At 40.8% G+C, this 20,920-nt stretch overlaps 1 protein-coding gene across 2 annotated transcripts; it reads right to left on the reverse strand.

Annotated features, from left to right (window-relative positions):
* Positions 1-10,106: 10,106 nt before the first annotated feature.
* Positions 10,107-18,015, reverse strand: napgb (N-ethylmaleimide-sensitive factor attachment protein, gamma b). Of its 2 annotated transcripts, XM_042308285.1 has the most exons (11): positions 17,810-18,015; positions 15,214-15,281; positions 15,017-15,119; positions 14,374-14,404; positions 14,044-14,153; positions 13,817-13,883; positions 13,659-13,729; positions 13,438-13,516; positions 13,203-13,282; positions 12,794-12,923; positions 10,107-10,433 (listed from the first exon to the last, which is right to left on the reverse strand). In XM_042308285.1, exons 1-11 carry the CDS (start codon positions 17,860-17,862, stop codon positions 10,296-10,298), a joined length of 930 nt encoding a protein of 309 aa, XP_042164219.1. In that variant the 5' UTR covers positions 17,863-18,015; the 3' UTR covers positions 10,107-10,295. The 2 variants fall into 2 exon arrangements, with proteins under 2 accessions (XP_042164219.1, XP_042164220.1); XM_042308286.1 differs by lacking the exon at positions 15,214-15,281.
* Between the last annotated feature and the right edge of the window lie 2,905 nt (positions 18,016-20,920).

Genomic DNA, 20,920 nt, shown 5'->3' on the forward strand with positions numbered 1-20,920 from the left:
ACCATGTATACTGTATACTGTCTATATTAACCATGTATACTGTCTATATTAACCATGTATACTGTCTATATTAACCATGTATACTGTCTATATTAACCATGTATACTGTCTATATTAACCATGTATACTGTCTATATTAACCATTTATACTGTCTACTGTCTAAATTAACCATGTATACTGTCTATATTAACCATTTATACTGTCTACTGTCTATATTAACCATGTATACTGTCTACTGTCTATATTAACCATGTATACTGTCTACTGTCTATATTAACCATGTATACTGTCTATATTAACCATGTATACTGTCTATATTAACCATGTATACTGTCTATATTAACCATGTATACTGTCTATATTAACCATCTATACTGTCTATATTAACCATCTGTATACTGTCTATATTAACCATGTATACTGTCTATATTAACCATGTATACTGTCTATATTAACCATCTATACTGTCTATATTAACCATGTATACTGTCTATATTAACCATCTATACTGTCTATATTAACCATCTATACTGTCTATATTAACCATGTATACTGTCTATATTAACCATGTATACTGTCTATATTAACCATCTATACTGTCTATATTAACCATGTATACTGTCTATATTAACCATTTATACTGTCTATATTAACCATCTATACTGTCTATATTAACCATTTATACTGTCTATATTAACCATGTATACTGTCTATATTAACCATTTATACTTTCTATATTAACCATGTATACTGTCTATATTAACCATGTATACTGTCTATATTAACCATGTATACTGTCTATATTAACCATGTATACTGTCTATATTAACCATGTATACTGTCTATATTAACCATTTATACTTTCTATATTAACCATGTATGGTGTTTATATTGATTGTAATTGATATAAGTCAACATCTAAGTATGAAGTATTTTTACGTTAATTGTTATGGCTGTATAGTTTTACAATTTTTATACAATTTCACTGTATAGTTTTTAATGTTGTGGGTCCATCAGACCTGTGAACATTAGGTGAACAACAACAATATGAACACCAAACAACGGTTAAATGTTTAAACATGGTATGGCTATGGGCCCGTTGTATGTTTAAAAGGTATGGCTATGGGCCCGTTGTATGTTTAAAAGGTATGGCTATGGGCCCGTTGTATGTTTAAAGGTATGGCTATGGGCCCGTTGTATGTTTAAAATGTATGGCTATGGGCCCGTTGTATGTTTAAAAGGTATGGCTATGGGCCCGTTGTATGTTTAAAGGTATGGCTATGGGCCAGTTGTATGTTTAAAATGTATGGCTATGGGCCCGTTGTATGTTTAAAATGGCTATGGCAGTTGTATGTTTGTATGGCTATGGGCCAGTTGTATGTTTAAAAGGTATGGTTTTATTGGGCCAGTTGTATGTTTAAAAATGGTTTTAATGGCAGTTTATGGGTATCATTTTAATGGGCCAGTTTGATGTTTAAAAGGTATGGTTGTTTGATGTTTAAAACGTATGGTATGGCAGTTGTATGTTTAAAATGTATGGTTTTAATGGGCCAGTTGTATGTTTAAAAGGTATGGTTTTATTGGGCCAGTTGTATGTTTAAAAGGTATGGTTTTAATGGGCCAGTTGTATGTTTAAAAGGTATGGTTTTAATGGGCCAGTTGTATGTTTAAAAGGTATGGTTTTAATGGGCCAGTTGTATGTTTAAAAGGTATGGTTTTAATGGGCCAGTTGTATGTTTAAAAGGTATGGTTTTAATGGGCCAGTTGTATGTTTAAAAGGTATGGTTTTAATGGGCCAGTTGTATGTTTAAAAGGTATGGTTTTAATGGGCCAGTTGTATGTTTAAAAGGTATGGTTTTAATGGGCCAGTTGTATGTTTAAAAGGTATGGTTTTAATGGGCCAGTTGTATTTTTAAAAGGTATGGTTTTAATGGGCCAGTTGTATGTTTAAAAGGTATGGTTTTAATGGGCCAGTTGTATTTTTAAAAGGTATGGTTTTAATGGGCCAGTTGTATTTTTAAAAGGTATGGTTTTAATGGGCCAGTTGTATGTTTAAAAGGTATGGTTTTAATGGGCCAGTTGTATGTTTAAAAGGTATGGTTTTAATGGCCCAGTTGTTTTATTTTTAAAAGGTATGGTTTTAATGGGCCAGTTGTATGTTTAAAAGGTATGGTTTTAATGGGCCAGTTGTATTTTTAAAAGGTATGGTTTTAATGGGCCAGTTGTATGTTTAAAAGGTATGGTTTTAATGGGCCAGTTGTATGTTTAAAAGGTATGGTTTTAATGGGCCAGTTGTATGTTTAAAAGGTATGGTTTTAATGGGCCAGTTGTATGTTTAAAAGGTATGGTTTTAATGGGCCAGTTGTATGTTTAAAAGGTATGGTTTTAATGGGCCAGTTGTATGTTTAAAAGGTATGGTTTTAATGGGCCAGTTGTATGTTTAAAAGGTATGGTTTTAATGGGCCAGTTGTTTGTTTAAAAGGTATGGTTTTAATGGCCAACAATTAAAACAAGGTCAACTTACAGCTTTCAGAAGAACGTTTCTTTATTTTACTTACAGGTGTAGAAATCATGAATTGTCAAGTCAGAATTTATTGGCCTTTATTGATAAGCCATTATACATGACTATAAATGCTTTGTAATGCTAGTTAGCAGAGTTCAGTGTTCACTAGCAACACATGGAGACGGAGGATCTTTCCATTCAACACGACTCCATTTACAAAGGTAAGAGATTTGTCCCTTTTATTTTCCCTGGATGGACACATGTATGTTGTACACTCCCCATTTTGGATTGTGACTAATGCACAAAACACAGAACAACAGAAGCAGCACCGGTGTGCATTAAAACCAGGACATTGCTAAGGAAAGGACAGAGGCATTGGTAGATGATCTAACTCTCTCATTAAAATACACACAGAGACTTAAGAAGCTCGACATCCATTACAAGGTCCTTCCTTTCCACGGTTCAGTTCTGGAAGAACCTTGTTAGAATTAACTCTCAGGCTACGTCCCAAACATCTAGTATTCTCAGGGACCACAACATGACACGGCTGTAACCACGGTACTGTAGGTACAGGGACTACAACAACACGACACGGCTGTAACCACAGACGATGAGGTTAATTAAATGGGAGGTAATTTTTCTTTTAAGGAATGCACATGAAATACATATACTACATGACCAAAAGTATGTGGACAACTGCTCGTCCCAACAACTCATTCCAAAATAGTGGGCATTGATATGGAGTTGGTCCCCTCCCCTTTGCTGCTATAACAGCCTCCACTCTTCTGGGAAGGCTTTCCACTAGATGTTGGAACATTGCTGCTATAACAGCCTCCACTCTTCTAGGAAGGCTTTCCACTAGATGATGGAACATTGCTGCTATAACAGCCTCCACTCTTCTAGGAAGGCTTTCCACTAGATGTTGGAACATTGCTGCTATAACAGCCTCCACTCTTCTGGGAAGGCTTTCCACTAGATGTTGGAACATTGCTGCTATAACAGCCTCCACTCTTCTGGGAAGGCTTTCCACTAGATGTTGGAACATTGCTGCTATAACAGCCTCCACTCTTCTGGGAAGGCTTTCCACTAGATTATGGAACATTGCTGCGGGGACTTGCTTCCATTCAGCCACAGGAGCATTAGTGAGGTCGGGCACTGATGTTGGACGATTAGGCCTGGCTTGCAGTCGGCGTATATATATAGTTTAGCCACAAGAAATACAGAACAAAACCTACAGTGTCTATACCAGGGCTCTCCGACCCTGTTCCTGGAGAACATCCCTCCTGTAGGTTTGAACTCCGACCCTGTTCCTGGAGAACATCCCTCCTGTAGGTTTGAACTCCGACCCTGTTCCTGGAGAACATCCCACCTGTAGGTTTGAACTCCGACCCTGTTCCTGGAGAACATCCCTCCTGTAGGTTTGAACTCCGACCCTGTTCCTGGAGAACATCCCTCCTGTAGGTTTGAACTCTGACCCTGTTCCTGAAGAACATCCCCCTGTAGGTTTGAACTCTGACCCTGTTCCTGGAGAACATCCCCCTGTAGGTTTGAACTCTGACCCTGTTCCTGGAGAGATACCCTCCTGTAGGTTCACTCCAACCCGGTTAAATCCTACAGGACGGAAGCTCTCCAGGAGCAGGGTTGGAGTTAAACCCTACAGGAAGGATGTTCTCCAGGAACAGAGTTGGAGAACCCTGGTCTATTAAACTTTACAGGAAGGATGTTCTCCAGGAACAGAGTTGGAGAACCCTGGTCTATTAAACCCTACAGGAAGGATGTTCTCCAGGAACAGAGTTGGAGAACCCTGGTCTATTAAACCCTACAGGAAGGATGTTCTCCTGGAACAGAGTTGGAGAGCCCTGGTCTATTAAACCCTACAGGAAGGATGTTCTCCTGGAACAGAGTTGGAGAGCCCTGGTCTATGTATAAGCTTCTTTTAAACATAGATCTCTGCCTAGATGTCTATTTTGATTGCTTAAATATGTCCAGTTGCTTGCATGTGCATTTACACAAGAGGAGAAGCTAGAACCTCTAGCTAGATAACAACAACATTTTCCAATTAGAACATTATAATGGGAATACACAATGGAATCAAAAATCACATTTTCATGGTCTCACTTTTACGGTCTCCGGGAATTGAACAACAATATAGAACAAAGATACATTATTATAATTGTTTTTAGAGTATCCTGTCACATGTTTGTATGGTAAGGTACGAAGACATATCTTCACCATATGATACACACCATCCCCAAGGTAGATGACCTTAAAACTTGCTGTCATGTAATCTTTGCTATGCCTCATTTTACTCAGGACTCTTGTTGTACATCCATTCCAAACACAAATGGTATTCAACCGACGCAACGGTATTCAACCGACGCAACGGTATGATATGTGTGTGTGAAGGAAGGAAGAGAAACAGAAGTGTATTGACGGTTGAATACCGTTGCGACGGTTGAATACCGTTGCGAGAGTTGAATACCGTTGCGAGAGTTGAATACCGTTGCGAGAGTTGAATACCGCTGCGTCGGTTGAATTCAACTCTCGCAGCGGTATTCAACTCTCGCAGCGGTATTCAACTCTCGCAACGGTATTCAACTCTCGCAACGGTATTCAACTCTCGCAACGGTATTCAACTCTCGCAGCGGTATTCAACTCTCGCAGCGGTATTCAACTCTCGCAACGGTATTCAACTCTCGCAACGGTATTCAACTCTCGCAACGGTATTCAACCGACGCAACGGTATTCAACCGTCAATACACTTCTGTTTCTCTTCCTTCCTTCACACACACATATCATTTACAATCCCACTACACTATATCTGTATTGCATATTGCCCCAGCAACTGTTATCTTTGACATTTCAAAGCCTTAAACATCTGTACAGACACACATAAACATACATTAAACCATACTAAACATCTAATATAGTAATATATATACACACACACGCGCTACCGTTCAAAAGTTTGGGGTCACTTTTGAGTTCCTCTGTCCAGTGGTTGTGTTCAGTTGCCCATCTTAATCTTTTCTTTTTATTGGCCAGTCTGAGATATGGCTTTTTATTTGCAACTCTGCCTAGAAGACCAGCATCCCGGAGTCACCTCTTCACTGTTGACGTTGAGACTGGTGTTTTGCGGGTACTATTTAATGAAGCTACCAGTTGAGGACTTGTGAGGCGTCTGTTTCTCAAACTTGACACTCTAATGTACTTGTCCTCTTGCTCTGTTCTATGAAGGGAGTAGTACACAGTGTTGTACGAGATCTTCAGTTTCTTGGCAATTTCTCGCATGGAATAGCCTTCATTTCTCAGAACAAGAATAGACTGACGAGTTTCAGAAGAAAGGTCTTTGCTTCTGGCCATTTTGAGCCTGTAATCGAACCCACAAATGCTGATGCTCCGGATACTCAACTAGTCTAAAGAAGGCCCGTTTAATTGCTTCTTTAAATCAGAACAACAGTTTTCAGCTGTGCTAACATAATTGCAAAAGCGTTTTATAAGGATAAATTAGCCTTTTAAAATGATCAACTTGGATTAGCTAACACAACGTGCCATTGGAACACAGGAGTGATGGTTGCTGATAATTGGCCTCTGTACGCCTATGTAGATATTCCATAAAAAATCAGCCGTTTCCAGCTACAATAGTCATTTACAACATTAACAATGTCTACACTGTATTTCTGATCAATTTGATGTTATTTTAAAATGGACCAAACAAAAATGAAGTTTTTCTTTCAAAAACAAGGACATTTCTAAGTGACCCCAGACCTTTGAACGGTAGTATATATATATATATATATATATATATATATAATATATATATTTTATTTCCCCACTCTATATGACAATAAGACTGATCAGTCACGACAATATAAACAATATATTAATACATATTTTTTTATCTGTACACATACCTACAAAAACTGCACCATATACAGCAGGGGTATCATACGGATCCGGTCCTCGAGCCCATTCAAATCCTTTTTCTTTTCAAGGTACTTTTTGGGGGTGAAGAAAACAATCTCAAACTAAATTTAAACTGTAGAAGTGACAACGAGCCTATATCTATAGTCTCTTTACTCTGTCCGACGCGCTAACAGCAATCGAAACAAAAGCAAAGACAGTCAGGGAGCATCGAATTTCCAAAAGAGATGGATGATTTATCATCCATAAGAGATGGATGATTTATCATCCAAAAGAGATGGATGATTTATCATCCAAAAGAGATGGATGATTTATCATCCAAAAGAGATGGATGATTTATCATCCAAAAGAGATGGATGATTTATCATCCAAAAGAGATGGATGATTTATCATCCAAAAGAGATGGATGATTTTGCAAATATAACCAATTCTAAAGTGCAGCGCTCCGGACCTCGGTGAAGAACGAATGCGGCTCGTCGGACCAAAATTAGTTTGACAACCCTGATTAACAGTTAATGAGAATTCATGATCAACAAAATATGAACATTTACAACAATGGAATTTATGTTCAATAGACATCTTAAAACACACAGGTGATACGTCGTTGTTACACTGAATTAAACCGTAGACAAAGTAAAATACTATCTATAGTATAGATATAGACCTAGTCAAAACTATCCTTATGACCCGTCACTTGGAATTTAATCTAGTTGTTTTTTTGGAAAAGGAGAGGATGTTTGATGTAATTAAAGAAGATGGACCCACACATAGGAAGAGTATACTTCACTGATATCGACATGTTTCACACTGAGGGGAGTGGAGGGAATTAGATACCTAGTTTGGGGGGGAGTAACATATTGGGGTCTAGTTCGGGGAGAGCAACATATTGGGGTCTAGTTCAGGGGGAGTAACATATTGGGTTCTAGTTCAGGGGGAGCAACATATTGGGGTCTAGTACAGGGGGAGCAACATATTGGGGTCTAGTTCAGGGGGAGTAACATATTGGGGTCTAGTTCAGGGGGAGTAACATATTGGGGTCTAGTTCAGGGGGAGCAACATATTGGGGTCTAGTTCAGGGGGAGCAACATATTGGGGTCTAGTTCAGGGGGAGCAACATATTGGGGTCTAGTTCAGGGGGAGCAACATATTGGGGTCTAGTTCGGGAGAGCAACATATTGGGGTCTAGTTCAGGGGGAGCAACATATTGGGTCTAGTTCAGCGGGGAGCAAAATATTGGGGTCTAGTTCAGGGGGATGCAACATATTGGGGTCTAGTTCAGGGGGAGCAAAATATTGGGGTCTAGTTCAGGGGAGCAAAATATTGGGGTCTAGTTCAGGGGGATGCAACATATTGGGGTCTAGTTCAGGGGGAGCAACATACTGGGACATATTGGGTCTAGTACAGGGGGAGCAACATATTGGGGTCTAGTTCAGGGGGAGCAACATATTGGGGTCTAGTTCGGGGAGAGCAACATATTGGGGTCTAGTTCAGGGGAGCAACATATTGGGTCTAGTTCAGCGGGGAGCAAAATATTGGGGTCTAGTTCAGGGGGATGCAACATATTGGGGTCTAGTTCAGGGGGAGCAACATATTGGGGTCTAGTTCAGGGGGAGCAACATATTGGGGTCTAGTTCAGGGGGAGCAACATATTGGGGTCTAGTTCGGGGGAGAGCAACATATTGGGGTCTAGTTCAGGGGGAGCAACATATTGGGTCTAGTTCAGCGGGGAGCAAAATATTGGGGTCTAGTTCAGGGGGATGCAACATATTGGGGTCTAGTTCAGGGGGAGCAAAATATTGGGGTCTAGTTCAGGGGGAGCAAAATATTGGGGTCTAGTTCAGGGGATGCAACATATTGGGGTCTAGTTCAGGGGGAGCAACATACTGGGACATATTGGGTCTAGTACAGGGGGAGCAACATATTGGGGTCTAGTACAGGGGGAGCAACATATTGGGGTCTAGTTCAGGGGGAGTAACATATTGGGGTCTAGTTCAGGGGGAGTAACATATTGGGGTCTAGTTCAGGGGGAGCAACATATTGGGGTCTAGTTCAGGGGGAGCAACATATTGGGGTCTAGTTCAGGGGGAGCAACATATTGGGGTCTAGTTCAGGGGGAGCAACATATTGGGGTCTAGTTCGGGGAGAGCAACATATTGGGGTCTAGTTCAGGGGGAGCAACATATTGGGTCTAGTTCAGCGGGGAGCAAAATATTGGGGTCTAGTTCAGGGGATGCAACATATTGGGGTCTAGTTCAGGGGGAGCAAAATATTGGGGTCTAGTTCAGGGGGAGCAAAATATTGGGGTCTAGTTCAGGGGATGCAACATATTGGGGTCTAGTTCAGGGGGAGCAACATACTGGGACATATTGGGTCTAGTACAGGGGGAGCAACATATTGGGGTCTAGTTCAGGGGGAGCAACATATTGGGGTCTAGTTCGGGAGAGCAACATATTGGGGTCTAGTTCAGGGGGAGCAACATATTGGGTCTAGTTCAGCGGGGAGCAAAATATTGGGGTCTAGTTCAGGGGGATGCAACATATTGGGGTCTAGTTCAGGGGGAGCAACATATTGGGGTCTAGTTCAGGGGGAGCAACATATTGGGGTCTAGTTCAGGGGGAGCAACATATTGGGGTCTAGTTCGGGGAGAGCAACATATTGGGGTCTAGTTCAGGGGGAGCAACATATTGGGTCTAGTTCAGCGGGGAGCAAAATATTGGGGTCTAGTTCAGGGGGATGCAACATATTGGGGTCTAGTTCAGGGGGAGCAAAATATTGGGGTCTAGTTCAGGGGAGCAAAATATTGGGGTCTAGTTCAGGGGGATGCAACATATTGGGGTCTAGTTCAGGGGGAGCAACATACTGGGACATATTGGGTCTAGTACAGGGGGAGCAACATATTGGGGTCTAGTTCAGGGGGAGCAACATATTGGGGTCTAGTTCGGGAGAGCAACATATTGGGGTCTAGTTCAGGGGGAGCAACATATTGGGTCTAGTTCAGCGGGGAGCAAAATATTGGGGTCTAGTTCAGGGGGATGCAACATATTGGGGTCTAGTTCAGGGGGAGCAAAATATTGGGGTCTAGTTCAGGGGGAGCAAAATATTGGGGTCTAGTTCAGGGGATGCAACATATTGGGGTCTAGTTCAGGGGGAGCAACATATTGGGGTCTAGTTCAGAGCGGAGCCCTACAATGTAATCTAGCGGTTGAGTGTATTTGCACAGGTTAGGCGTTTTCCCTTAACACTTTTGGGGTCTAGTTCAGGGGAGCAACATATTGGGGTCTAGTTCAGGGGGAGCAACCAATTGGGGTCTAGTTCACCAATTGGGGAGCAAGCCATATTGGGGTCTAGTTCAGGGGGAGGGGGAGCAACATATTGGGGTCTAGTTCAGGGGAGGGGGAGCAACATATTGGGGTCTAGTTCAGGGGGAGCAACATATTGGGGTCTAGTTCATTGGGGTCTAGGGGAGCAACATATTGGGGTCTAGTACAGGGGGAGCAACATATTGGGGTCTAGTTCTGGGGGAGCAACATATTGGGGTCTAGTTCAGGGGAGCAAAATATTGGGGTCTAGTTCAGGGGGGGATGCAACATATTGGGGTCTAGTTCATATTGGGGGGGAGCAACATATACAGGGGGGGGTCTAGTTCTTGGGGTCTAGGGAGCAACATATTGGGGTCTAGTTATGGGGGAGCAACATATTGGGGTCTAGTTCAGCGGGGAGCAACATATTGGGTCTAGTTTAGGGGGGAGCAACATATTGGGGTCTAGTTCAGGGGGGAGCAACATATTCTGACAGTTTCACCTCAATGAGCAGGACTTCCTGGTGTGTTTAGCGTTGTGTGTATTTAGCGGTCAGTGTTTTCTGCGGCTAACACAGCCCTCCTTCGTAGTCGTCGTCGTCCTCGGCGGAAGCAGCTGGCGCCCCAGCGCCCCCATGTGGCGGCTTTGCAGTCTTCTTCTTCACTCCTCCTCCAGGAACCTTCAGGGAGATGGCCAGCTTGGCATACTGAGAGTAAACGGGGGATAGATTACATCAACAGGGTTGTTCCTACCTCAAGTATTGCTTCTTCAAGTGTATGAAACTTGTGGAATTGGATCTTAAAAAGCATGGTTTCAAATACTGATCGACAGTGGTAGCAGATTGGCAGACTGGCAGTGTAAAAGATAACTCCTGTATAGAGGGTTACCCTCTGCAGGTTAAGTGTCAACATCGCTAGACAGAGTGAGGGTTCGGTCAGGGACCCATCGCTAGACAGAGTGAGGGTTCGGTCAGGGACCCATCGCTAGACAGAGTGAGGGTTCGGTCAGGGACCCATCGCTAGACAGAGTGAGGGTTCGGTCAGGGACCCATCACTAGACAGAGTGAGGGTTCGGTCAGGGACCCATCACTAGACAGAGTGAGGGTTCGGTCAGGGACCCATCGCTAGACAGAGTGAGGGTTCGGTCAGGGACCCATAGCTAGACAGAGTGAGGGTTCGGTCAGGGACCCATCGCTAGACAGAGTGAGGGTTCGGTCAGGGACCCATCGCTAGACAGAGTGAGGGTTCGGTCAGGGACCCATCGCTAGACAGTGTGATGGTTTGGGATAGGTGGATGGCAGGGGTCTCCATCTCTGGTCCCGGAGGACTACTGGTAAGTAACCCACTGATACTGCAGGGCTGAAACCAAAGCCTGCACACCCAGCAGCACTCCAGGACCAGAGTATGGCTCAGCTGGTATAGCATGGCATGCATAACTAAGTACTTTTGGATAAAAGTGCATGCTAAATGCACTATATACTGAGTATACCAAACATTTGGAACATCTTCCAGACCCTGTGATGGGTACATAACGCAACAGACCCTGTGATGGGTACATAACAGACCAGACCCTGTGATGGGTACATAAAAGACCAGACCCTGTGATGGGTACATAACAGACCCTGTGATGGGTACATAACAGACCAGACCCTGTGATGGGTACATAACAGACCAGACCCTGTGATGGGTACATAACAGACCTTGTGATGGGTACATAACAGACCAGACCCTGTGATGGGTACATAACAGACCAGACCCTGTGGTGGGTACATAACGCAACAGACCCTGTGATGGGTCAATAACAGACCAGACCCTGTGATGGGTCAATAACAGACCAGACCCTGTGATGGGTACATAACAGACCAGACCCTGTGATGGGTACATAACAGACCCTGTGATGGGTACATAACAGACCAGACCCTGTGATGGGTACATAACAGACCAGACCCTGTGATGGGTACATAACAGACCAGACCCTGTGATGGGTACATAACAGACCAGACCCTGTGATGGGTACATAACAGACCAGGGGATGACATGCTTTTCTTCAGCAAATATCCTACTCGTGCCCGACATCTCTACATGAGCCACAAACCAAATCGAGCCTGTATTTCACTTGTTTTACTTACTCCAAAGTGCTTAGTATATTTTATATACCCTGTGATGGGTACATAACGTAACAGACCCTGTGATGGGTACATAACGTAACAGACCCTGTGATGGGTACATAACGTAACAGACTCTAATTCTCTTTCTCTCTTTCTTTCTCTCTCTCGGAGGACCTGAGCCCTAGGACCATGCCTCAGGACTTCCTGATATGATGACTCCTTGCTGTCCCCAGTCCACCTGGCTGTGCTGCTGCTCCAGTTTCAACTGTTCTGCCTTATTATTATTGGACCATGCTGGTCATTTATGAACATTTGAACATCTTGGCCATGTTCTGTTATAATCTCCACCCGGCACAGCCAGAAGAGGACTGGCCACCCCACATAGCCTGGTTCCTCTCTAGGTTTCTTCCTAGGTTCTGGCCTTTCTAGGGAGTTTTTCCTAGCCACCGTGCTTCTACACCTGCATTGCTTGCTGTTTGGGGTTTTAGGCTGGGTTTCTGTACAGCACTTTGAGATATCAGCTGATGTACGAAGGGCTATATAAATCAATTTGATTTGATTTGACACTGTGATGGGTACATAACGTAACAGACCCTGTGATGGGTGCATAACAGACCCCGTGAGGGTACATAACAGACCCCGTGAGGGTACATAACAGACCCCACAAGGGTACATAACAGACCCTGTGATTGGTACATAACGTAACAAACCCTGTGATGGGTGCATAACTGACCCTGTGAGGGTACATAACAGACCCCACAAGGGTACATAACATACCCCGTGAGGGTACATAACATATACAGACCCCGTGAGGGTACATAACAGACCCCGTGAGGGTACAGACCCCGTGAGGGGTACATAACAGACCTGTGACGGGTACAGACCCCGTGAGGGGTACATAACAGACCCCGTGAGGGTACAGACCCCGTGAGGGTACAGATGTATGAAGTGTTACTCACATCATTGTCCATGTACTTCAGCAGAGCGGAGTTACACACGCGGTGCACCTGGTCCTCGTCCTGCTCGTCATATCCCTGCAGCAACGTCTCCATGGCCACGCAGTCTTCACTCCCACTGTACCCTGGGAGGCTGCAGGAAAACAGCAAATTATATCATCAGACTACTGTCACAATTCATAGTCTGTAGCCCAAATTACGGTTATCGCTGAATAGTCGTTCGCCGTCGAGTGAAAAGCATGTGCTGGAAGGGGGCTTTCACTGTATTTCTTACACCAGTTGGTTCCTTTTAAATCCAACAGTGGGAAAGCACCAATTCAGATAGACATTAGCCACTCAGTCAGATAGTCATTAGCCACTCAGTCAGATAGACATTAGCCACGCATGTATTCAGTCATAAGGAAGTTCATACCTGTAGCTCTCTCTGACACACTTGTCTGCAGCCACAAAGTCATTTCTGTGAAGATGAACCAACACCTGTGCTGTTGTTTTCTAAGAGAAAAGACCCAGATCAACATTTAATGATCTGTATTTTACACCTCCACCAATACCATTGCACCGAACATAGCTTGAAAGGGAAATGCTGGAAAATCCCAAATAGGATATAATCCCAATAGAATGCACATGCATATGACATAAGAACGTACCTTAAAGCAAGTGGGATAATTCTCTATATCTTTATACATGTTCTTCTCTTTTTGAAGGGCAGTTGCTGCTTCATCCAGTCTGTCATCCAGTTCACAAAGACAGAACGGAGTTAGAACGGTGGGTCAGGACCAGCCACAATACTTTGCTGCTTATAAATGATTTGTGAAGCATCTATGTAGTGCTTATGAAGCCTTTTTTACGCTGTTATTGTTGTCTTTACCTGCGTAATCTGACCAACAGTCTGGAAGCTTTCCCCAGGAGCTCAGCTGACTGACGTAGGCGGTCCTCATTCTACACACACACAAAACAATCCATTAAATCAACTTATTAAAGGCAACTTCTCTTACTTAGAATATGATATTAAAGCGTCCAACTTACCTCAAACACACCGGCAGCCTGCTGATACAGGTCCACAGCTTTCTCTAAACTCACAGGCTCGATTAGTCTAGATAGGAAGAGAATGAAAAAGTACGACACAAATAAATAATACAAAAAAAAACAGGGTGATGTACTTTTCCCCCCCAAAACAACAATGGTCAGGAACATATCAAAAACCACCAAATCAATAAAGTAGACAGACATGTATAGTCTAGAGCAGTACTTACTTCCCGGCTCTGTCCAGAGCCATAGCAGCGGTGTCTGGAGTACCGTTCTCTACGTAGATCATACTGGCCTTTTCTATGTACTGGATCGCCTCAGGCATCTTCTTCAAATCCTGTCACAGAGCAGAAAACATGGCTACCTCAATGACCTCTATTAACACATACTATGTTGTGGTAGAATATTAATAGTTTTTTTTTGTGAGACAATGATGCTCCCGATCACATGGTACAAAGCGTATAGTAAATAAAATAAAAGCTTGTTCTCTCCCATATTTCACACGGTTGTATTTGAGGTATTACACAGATATGACATGGACATTGGGGAAAACTCACCTTCATCATCATACCTGCTTGTTCGATTGCTCTGAAAAATAAATGCATTTCTTAGAAAGGGGGGGGTCTCACATATACAAGTATTGAATGGTATTAATAATCTTTAAATAAGGCTTAGTGGAGTCCAAACAAATAAGTGATTTTTCTGTTGGAAAAGACAGCCTGAAATTTCTACCTGTTTTGGTGGGATGGAGTTTTTGGCCTGCCTGGTGACATCACCAGGCGGTAAATGAATTAATAGACCAATAAGAAAGAGTTCCAAACCACTCTGCCAATAAGAGCTAGTTTTCAGTTTCCCCCTCCCCGACAGTCCTAGCAAAATTCTTGCTTGAGAAATTGTTCTTTGCTAAGAAGGTATTTTTTAAAATGTTCTTTTACCATTTTCAAATCAAATCAAATCAAATTTATTTATATAGCCCTTCGTACATCAGCTGATATCTCAAAGTGCTGTACAGAAACCCAGCCTAAAACCCCAAACAGCAAGCAATGCAGGTGTAGAAGCACGGAAACATTTTAGAAACATTTTAAAATGGACAACAATCACAGTAAGGTAGTTAATTGTTACCCATAAATGATTTGATAATCGAAATAAAAACATCTGCATTGGCCCTTTAATCTCAAGTATTCATATGGAAAACCTTACTTTGCTGCATGAAACAAGGCTTTATTTTCTGTGTGGTACTCTGCCTCCTTCAGGTAGGCATCCTTAGCCTGCTCAAACTGTTTGGCATTCTTGAAGCACACCGCTGGGAATACAAACACAGATTGTTTATCAGACTGTAAATACATGGTATGGAGTGTTATCCTTCCTCTACGTTTACAGACTGTAGGCATACTGACCAGCTTTGGCATATTCTGATGCAGCACTGTCAAAATCTGGCTTCCACTTTGTCATGCTTGTCTTTAAACTGCAAAATGACATGCAAGAAAAATGTCTATATTCAGGGGTTAACAACACACACAGCCATAACAATAGACCTGGACAGAAGAGCTAACCTACATCAGGTTAGTCATTAAGACAGTAGTGATGGGAAGATAGGCTCTGTTTACTGACTCGGATCTTTTCAACTCATTCAGTCAAAAATAACTCATCTTTCAACTAATTTTGTTCATTTGATTCAATACCACCCAGCACACCCCTATTGGCAAACGATGAACTAAAAACTCAAAGGAATCATGACTCTACAAGTCTCGTGCACCATAAGGTTTTTGTTTTTCAGTTCAATAACTCAAAGCATAGATTGTTTTTAATTTAGAAGAAAAAAAGTTACCAAACTAAAAGCCATGAGTAACTTGGTCTAAAAGAATGGCACTGATTGGCCTATAGGTGGCGCTGTTATAAGCAGTCCTCACTTAAACCTTCATATCCGTTGCCCTGTTTGACCGAGACATGAAACGTTGTATGTTGAAGTCTTTCCTCATAGTGAAGAAATTTGCCTCAAGGACCCATAAGGTCCATCAGAATTGATTTTTCCTCCATCTTGGAAATGTTGGAAAAACCTTTGAAAAACGTATTCTCATGAAATAAGTCCAAATAACATAAAATGCAGTATGTAATAGTTATGCTTAAAAATAATAATGAAAAAAAAAGAATTTCTTCTTATGCACTAAAAGTCAGATTCAGTCCAAACGCGGTCTTCGGACTTATCACAATAGTCCCCCAAAGACTTTGAGAAAATAACATTGATGCATTCAAAGATGGCCACCAGTAGACTGCATATTAGCACTTACACAAACAAAATACTGCAACAATGGTCTCCTCATGAACCACAGTACCAAATGACACCATATTAGAATGTAGAATAGAATGTAGGCCCATGGTACATGTCTTAACACAGTTTGAAGCTAAGGGATTGGTCAAAAGATGTCTTGGAGTTATTGACCAATCAAATCACTGTGAATCCACTCCACAGTGGTTTATCAACTTGAAACTTGTCATCGCTGTCATGGACGTCCCCTAAGATTGACCACCATTTGGTATTGATAAAAATAAACAAAAAATCTATATTTAACGCTAATGCTAAAAATAATTTGCAATCATCTCCTCATTAACCATACATCAGGCATATTACAATGTAAAGGCATATTACAACGTAAAGGCATATTAGGGCATATTACAATGTAAAGGCATATTAGGGTATATTACAATGTAAAGGCATATTACAATGTAAAGGCATATTAGGGCATATTACAATGTAAAGGCATATTACAATGTAAAGGCATATTACAATGTAAAGGCATATTAGGGCATATTACAATGTAAAGGCATATTACAATGTAAAGGCATATTACAATGTAAAGGCATATTAGGGCATATTACAATGTAAAGGCATATTACAATGTAAAGGCATATTAGGGCATATTACAATGTAAAGGCATATTACAATGTAAAGGCATATTACAACGTAAAGGCATATTACAATGTAAAGGCATATTACAACGTAAAGGCATATTACAATGTAAAGGCATATTAGGGCATATTACAATGTAAAGGCATATTAGGGCATATTACAATGTAAAGGCATATTACAATGTAAAGGCATATTAGGGCATATTACAATGTAAAGGCATATTACAATGTAAAGGCATATTAGGGCATATTACAATGTAAAGGCAAAGGCATATTACAATGTAAAGGCATATTACAATGTAAAGGCATATTAGGGCATATTAAACGTAAAGGCATATTAGGGCATATTACAATGTAAAGGCATATTACAATGTAAAGGCATAAAACTGTAAAGGCATATTACAATGAAAAGGCATATTAGGGCATATTACAATGTAAAGGCATATTAGGGCATATTACAATGTAAAGGCATATTACAACGTAAAGGCATATTACAATGTAAAGGCATATTACAATGTTTAAAGGCATATTAGGGCATATTACAACGTAAAGGCATATTAGGGCATATTAAACAAAAAGGCATATTTACAATGTAAAATATTTACAATGTAAAGGCATATTACAATGTAAAGGCATATTAGGGTATATTACAATGTAAAGGCATATTACAATGTAAAGGCATATTACAATGTAAAGGCATATTACAATGTAAAGGCATATTACAATGTAAAGGCATGCACAGCCACTGAGCGGACAGTTAAGCAGCGTTACCGCAGCTCGCTGGCTGACGTTAACTAGGTGATGAATGAATGCATCCGCTGACCGGCCGGATTAGAAGATAGCTAGCTAGCTACTTCCTACAAATACAACTAATTCATTAACTGTAATTCAATGACAATGTCGTAAGTAAACTCTGATTATGTCACATCTTGTCAACAACTAAGGTCAGATATTTTTTGAGGGACAATGTTTCTAACGTTAGCTAGGAACCGATGAAGCGTCTAACAGGGTCAGCGATGCTAGCTAGCTACAGTACCGTTAGTTACCGTTAGCTACCGTTAGCTACCGTTAGCTACATCAACATACTTTTTCTCCGCTTTAGCGATGTGTTCATGGGCTTCGTTTATTTTGGAGGCCATGGTGCTGTCTGTGGTCTTCGACAATCTGTCGAGCAGATGTTATTTGTGGAAAAAAATCTAACCGAGGACGATGATAAATAAATTCTGTTGGTGTTTGGATGGAAGAGAGAAGATAAATAAAATATGTCCACAACGTCGAACTACAGATACCCCGGATGTCACTGCGCAATGCACCAGCGGTCCTTATAGGCTGGACGTAGAGAGAAATAGTAATGGCGTCTTTTTGTAGGCACTAACCACGCCATGCTTCATCGGACAAAATGAATGGGTCATTTGGATAAACACCTATGTAGAAAACACAGGGTTAAATATTATATTTTTTGTTCTATGAGATTATATTCATCAACTAACTCCACTTTTTTTGTGAATTTTGAAGAATTTATGTAATGTATATTTTTTAAATATCATATAAGGTCATGTTAACTGACTGCTATTATCTCATAGAACAACATGTACAAGCTCTCTTAAACCTGTGTTAAACTCCGAACTTATTCTCGGCGTTTATTCCAAAACCCTATTATTTCCCCCCCATTAATTTGTGTCATAAGGATGGCTGAATGAACCAGAGGTCACTCATTTCTGGATTTTAGGACTACAAACTGGCGAGCTCTATTCAGCGTAAACATTTCAACATCAAAATTGTTGTAATATCTTTTGCTTTTTGAGGAAACTTGAGTATACAGATTTGAGACAGGGTTTTAATAGTAGAAAATATATATGTGCTAGTCAATAGAGAATATACATTTAGAGCCAAAAGATAGTATTTCCTTGTCGAGAAAGAAACAGATTGGTCACAATCACAGAGAGATCTGATAACATTGTGTTTACGGTCTCACATTACATCGATTTTCATTCAACAAAATAGTTATTCAACTAAACTGTACTTATCAAAATATATGTCTCTGTGGCATAGTAATGCACGTGCTTTTTTATTAGGATAATTTAAAGCTCCCCATGCAGTTTTTTAAATAATCATTTGAAATCATCACTGTAGGTCTAATACATCACTGTTTTTTATATTTTTATATAATTTCTCATTTTTATAATTGATTTGTTTTATAATTATGAACAAAACAAAAACAGAAATATACAAACGGAGTACATTAACCTAACAGATAGGTATTACATATCAAGATACATTTTCAATTTGTCAAAAGGTTTTATGGTGAGTATTGCTTTTTTTGTTTTTAAATTTACTGATCATTTCTAAATAATATAACAATTCTATCGTAAATAATGTTTGTTCTGCACCCACTTCATTTTATGGATAAAGAATCTTCCATGAAAGATAAACAAATGAACAATGAACGTTAAATCAGGGTCCATATTATTTGGATCAAAATAAAACATATCAGAGTCTCTCAAATTAACATTAGTCATTTATTTTAAAATAAAATCTTCTAATTCCAAGATGTTCTGACGTAAGAACAGTCCCAAAATAAATGGTTGAGTTTCTGGGTCACAACCACAAAATACACATTTGTTATCAATAGCTATTTTAAATCTGTGTGTAATAAAGGTCTTTACAGGGTCGATTCTATGAATAAGTTTGTATGATACTTCTTTCACCTTATTAGATATACAATATTTACCAGACAACAACGAGACTTTGTTCCAGTTTACTTGTCTTAGGGCTGCATTCCAGTACATTTCAGCAGAGGGAATAGTAACATCTTGACATAGTTCTCATATACAGTGAGGGAAAAAAGTATTTGATCCACTGCTGATTTTGTACGTTTGCCCACTGACAAAGAAATGATCCGTCTATAATTGTAATGGTTTATTTGAACAGTGAGAGACAGAGTAACAACAACAAAATCCAGAAAAACTCATGTCAAAAATGTTATAAATTGATTTGCATTTTAATGAGGAAAATTAAAATAAAATAAAACCTATTCCCCCTCAGGAGACTCAAAAGATTTGCCATGGGTCCCCTGATCCTCAAAAGGTTCTACAGCTGCACCATCGAGAGCATCCTGACCAGTTGCATCTTCGCCTGGTATAGCAACTGCTCAGCATCTGACCGTAAGGCGCTATAGAGGGTAGTGTGAACGGCCCAGTACATCACTGGGGCCAAGCTTCCTGCAATCCAGGACCTATATAATAGGCAGTGTCAGATGAAAGCCCATAAAATTGTCAAGAGACTCCAGTCACCCAAGTCATAGACTGTTTTCTCTGCTACCACACGGCTTCTAAACAGCTTCTACCCCCAAGCCATAAGACTGCTGAACAATTAATCAAATCGCCACCGGACTATTTACATTGACCCCCCCATCCCATTTGTTTTGTACACTGCTGCTACTCTCTGTTTATTATCTATGCATAGTCACTTCACCCCTACCAACATGTACAAATGACCTCTAACCTCGCACACTGACTCAGTACCGGTAGCCCCTGTATATAACCTCGTTATTGTTAAGTAATTATGTTACTTTTTATTATTTTTTACTTTAGTTAATTTGGTAAATATTTTCTTAACTCTTCTTGAACTGCACTGTTGGTTAAGCACTTGTAAGTAAGCATTTCACTGTGAGGTCTACTACACCTGTTGTATTCAGCATTTCACTGTGAGGTCTACTACACCTGTTGTATTCAGCATTTCACTGTGAGGTCTACTACACCTGTTGTATTCAGCATTTCACTGTAAGGTCTACTACATCTGTTGTATTCAGCATTTCACTGTGAGGTCTACTACACCTCTTGTATTCAGCATTTCACTGTAAGGTCTACTACACCTGTTGTATTCAGCATTTCACTGTGAGGTCTACTACACCTGTTGTATTCAGCATTTCACTGTAAGGTCTACTACACCTGTTGTATTCAGCATTTCACTGTAAGGTCTACTACACCTGTTGTATTCAGCATTTCACTGTGAGGTCTACTACACCTGTTGTATTCAGCATTTCACTGTGAGGTCTACTACACCTGTTGTATTCAGCATTTCACTGTGAGGTCTACTACACCTGTTGTATTCAGCATTTCACTGTGAGGTCTACTACACCTGTTGTATTCAGCATTTCACTGTCAGGTCTACTACACCTGTTGTATTCAGCATTTC

Source organism: Oncorhynchus tshawytscha, linkage group LG28 (assembly GCF_018296145.1).
Source record: "Oncorhynchus tshawytscha isolate Ot180627B linkage group LG28, Otsh_v2.0, whole genome shotgun sequence".
Classification (NCBI taxonomy): Eukaryota; Metazoa; Chordata; class Actinopteri; order Salmoniformes; family Salmonidae; genus Oncorhynchus; species Oncorhynchus tshawytscha.